The sequence below is a fragment of the Cyprinodon variegatus genome, unplaced genomic scaffold (genome assembly GCF_000732505.1).
Source record: "Cyprinodon variegatus isolate N-32 unplaced genomic scaffold, C_variegatus-1.0 Scaffold252, whole genome shotgun sequence".
Lineage (NCBI taxonomy): Eukaryota > Metazoa > Chordata > Actinopteri > Cyprinodontiformes > Cyprinodontidae > Cyprinodon > Cyprinodon variegatus.
In genome coordinates this window covers 954,563-958,117 of record NW_015150705.1, presented here as the reverse complement: position 1 = coordinate 958,117, position 3,555 = coordinate 954,563, and the positions used below count along the sequence as shown (strand labels likewise).

At 36.5% G+C, this 3,555-nt stretch overlaps 1 protein-coding gene across 1 annotated transcript in view; it reads left to right on the top strand.

Annotated features, from left to right (window-relative positions):
- The first annotated feature begins 1,674 nt into the window (after nt 1–1,674).
- The window catches only part of psme2 (proteasome activator subunit 2), an 8,029-nt gene continuing 6,148 nt past the window's right edge, over nt 1,675–3,555 (top strand). The window contains exons 1-4 of the mRNA XM_015382180.1: nt 1,675–1,891; nt 2,141–2,173; nt 2,251–2,313; nt 2,392–2,478. Of these exons, the coding sequence (XP_015237666.1) occupies nt 1,844–1,891; nt 2,141–2,173; nt 2,251–2,313; nt 2,392–2,478 (231 nt within the window). The 5' untranslated portion in view covers nt 1,675–1,843. The remainder of the gene's footprint in view (nt 1,892–2,140; nt 2,174–2,250; nt 2,314–2,391; nt 2,479–3,555) is intronic.

Sequence of the window (3,555 nt, the reverse complement as noted above, 5' to 3'; positions counted from 1 at the left end):
CTCAATTCTACTTCCGGTTTTAAGGTCTGGTTTTTCAGAATAAAAGCATATTCTCCGCGACTTTTCTTTTTAAAAACCTTAGATGGTTTTTATCTTAGCACTGGTAACAGATCCAATATCTGTATCATTTTAATAGCGCCCCTGGATAAGAAAAAGACGCGTGAAAAACCGTGAAGTTTATCCATAAATTCGTTATCCAAGAAATATGTCATATAAAAAGTGACGGTAGAAATAATTTTCCTTCAAAAAAAAAAAAAAAACACACACACACACAAAAAACACGGTCAAACACTGTGTAACTTTATGCTGCGTAATTCTCCTGCAGTCTGTCATTTTACGTAAAAAAAAAAAACTAAAAACAGGAAGTAAGCCTTTCAACATGAAAGTAAACTTCACAATAAAACATACCTGTACTGACGTTAACCTTACAACAAATGACAAAATTATAGGCATCGCACAAAAATTCTAAATATTACAATAACCTAGATATTTCTTGTTTATGGCTCTAACAGCACTTACAAGTGATGGCGGGTCTTCATTTCTGCAGGCAGATTTTACCTGTAATCTTCTACAGTGGTTTTCATTAGGCTTTATTATGAAGTGCTTTGCTTTTACTTATCCATATTTCTCCCCAACCCAATTCGACCCATAAAATGTTATACCTATGGTTATTTAGCGTATTTCAAGAGAAAAATAAGGGGTTGCTTTTTTCCCAAATCGTTTTTTTACCATGCCAAACATTAATTAATAAAAATTAAAGTTCCAAACTAAATATTTAGATTGTCAGTTTAAAAAAAAAAATGTCAGCAAGCTCAATATTTATTTTCCAAGCTAAATATTTGTTAGCTATGGAAGCCATTTTTTTACATGAAAGTAAAAAAAATGCCAATAAGAAAGTCATTATAATGAAATACAAAGTCATAATTTCGACTTTCAAAGTAATAATTTTGATTTTCAATGTCATAATTGTGAGATTCAAAATCATATTTATGAGCAATAATGTCATAATAATGACTTTGAAAGTTGAAATTAAGACTTTCTATTTGGCATTTTTTTACTTTCATGTGGCAGAAACGGGCTTCCATAATTATCTTAACTAAAGTTTGTTAAATAAATATTTAGTCTGGAGCTAAATATTTAGTTTGCAAATTGAATATGTAGTTTGATAAATAAACATTTAGCTCCAAACGAAATAATTAATTTTGGAAAATAAATATTTAGCTTGCAGATTTTTTTATTTTTATTTTTTACTGACAATCTAAATATTTAGTTTGGCACTTTGATTTTTATAAATGAATGAATGACATAGCGAAAAAATAACCCGAAAATGTTTATTTTGAAACGCTTTAAATTACCATAAAGATTCTCCTAATTTTGACTGCTTAACTTTACCAACTGCACTATAAATGCAGTAAATTCTCAGATGTTTATACATTTTTGCACTTTTAACCGGTTTTATATTTTATTTTCCAATATTTTTTGTATTAAGATAATAAGTTAAGCTAAAAAACGTATTATGTAATAAAAGAATAGACATAAACGTTTCTCAAGGGCTTTTAGTTTTAGATCGGTTAATGACGAATTCCTCTCCTCCCAGACTGCGCATGCGCAGATCTGTGTCGTTCGCCAACAGTGTCGGGACTACTTCCATCAGCGGAGGGACACATTCGGTGGGAGGTGCGACGTTTAATCGAAAGTAAACTGAATGAGGAAATAAAATAACGCACACCTCCGAGGAGAACAACTGTCCTCACCAGCAGTCGCACAGTACATTTTATTTCCAGTGTAATCTGTGGCTCTATTTATTTTAAATAATAGTCTTTTAAAACTATAAAGTTTCATCATGTCAAAAGCGGCAACTCTGAAAATCAGCAGAGAGAACGCAGCCAAGGTGAGTCCATCTGCTGCTGTCGGAACAAATACAGGGAGGAATTGATAGTTTCACTTGAACTTTTCAAATGTATTAATGCATGTTTTTACAAATGATACGTGTGATATATAATACATATAAAAGGGAGCTTTTTATGCGGCCATATGCAGCGGAAAGTCCCTTTTCTAGGGAGGAAAACGAAAGTAAATCCAAAAAGATGTCTGCAAAGGTGACTCAGCATGTCTATTTTCCTTTTTGTCTTTAACGCAGTTGGAAAACTTCCGCCAGTCTCTCTATAATGAGGTGCGTGTCGCAATGATCAGAATGTGTCCTAGTTCAATCCTCCCGCAGCTCCTAATGATGTCTGTTTTGTGATTCAGGCTGAGAAACTCTTCTCCACTTTTATTCCAATGAAGATAATCCAGCTGGATGCTCTGCTCAGGGTACACTTTACAAACTATAGTTATTTATTTTGTCCCAGCCACCATCATAATTCATGTATTTTCCTTTTGTTTTCCCAGGATGATGCTCTAAGCATCAGAGACATGTCTGCACTCCAGGCTCCGCTGGATATTCCCATCCCAGATCCTCCTACTCCAGAGGATGAGGTATATTCCACAACCATGAAACTGCAGTGCTATATTAACGTTTTATATTTATATATATATATATATATATATATATATATATATATATATATATATATATACACACACACACACACACGTATGCAAAGGCCAATTTATGCTTCTGACACATAGCCTCTGCAGTCGTCAAATGTGTCTCTCAAATCCGTTGTTACGCACCTCAAAAAAATCCTGACTACGCATCAGACGGTCGCAAACCCATGCAGACCTCAAGTGGAAGTGCGCAGACAAAAAGCAGCTGTGATTGGTCCTTTGTATGCCTTTCCGGCTGTCTGTGTGGTCGTCCTTCTCGATTCGGTGCCGGGGCGCGTCATTTTTAAAAACCGAGGAAAAACTACAATGAACAACCTATGTGTCCTCCTTTGTTTTTTGCCAGCTCCATTAACAGAGCCTGTTCCTCTTCAAAGTCTAGCAACTCTAGATCTATCTTCATGACTGTGGTATCTTGCAGACGCACCATTGTTGTTTTGGAAGATAAACACTCCTGCCGGCCCAGCGTAAGTTCTCGTGACCATCCGCCGAAGTTCTTGCGAGTTCTCCAATAGGCTCCCCCTTGCGCTTTGGCAGGAGACTGCTGTGCGTCCCTAGAAATTCCAGACTGATGGTGCAGAAACATACCAGCAAAACTGCTTTGCGACCAGACACAAGCGACATTTGATGTGTGTGGTTGCAGAAGTATAATCTATTTAAAAATCCTGTCTTAAAATCTGTGTGGGTTTCTTCTGCAGGCCAGTTAGTTATACGTCAGCCTGAACACCTAAATTCGGCCAATCATATATCAACGGTCATCTGTCAATCAAAATCTTTTCGATCATAGCAACTTGATTCATATGTCGCAGCTAATATACGCAACGGTTGAAATAAGAAATCAGAATAATTTACTCTCCCATTGAGTTCCGTCCCAGTGTTCACGGGGATGGACGTCTGTGTCTTCAGCAGGCGTAGAGCTAACAGAACTGGCAGCGTTGCGAGGCAAGGGCTCAAACATGTACGGCTGGAAGCCTTCTACACCAAACAACAATCCGCCCCCTTGATAAA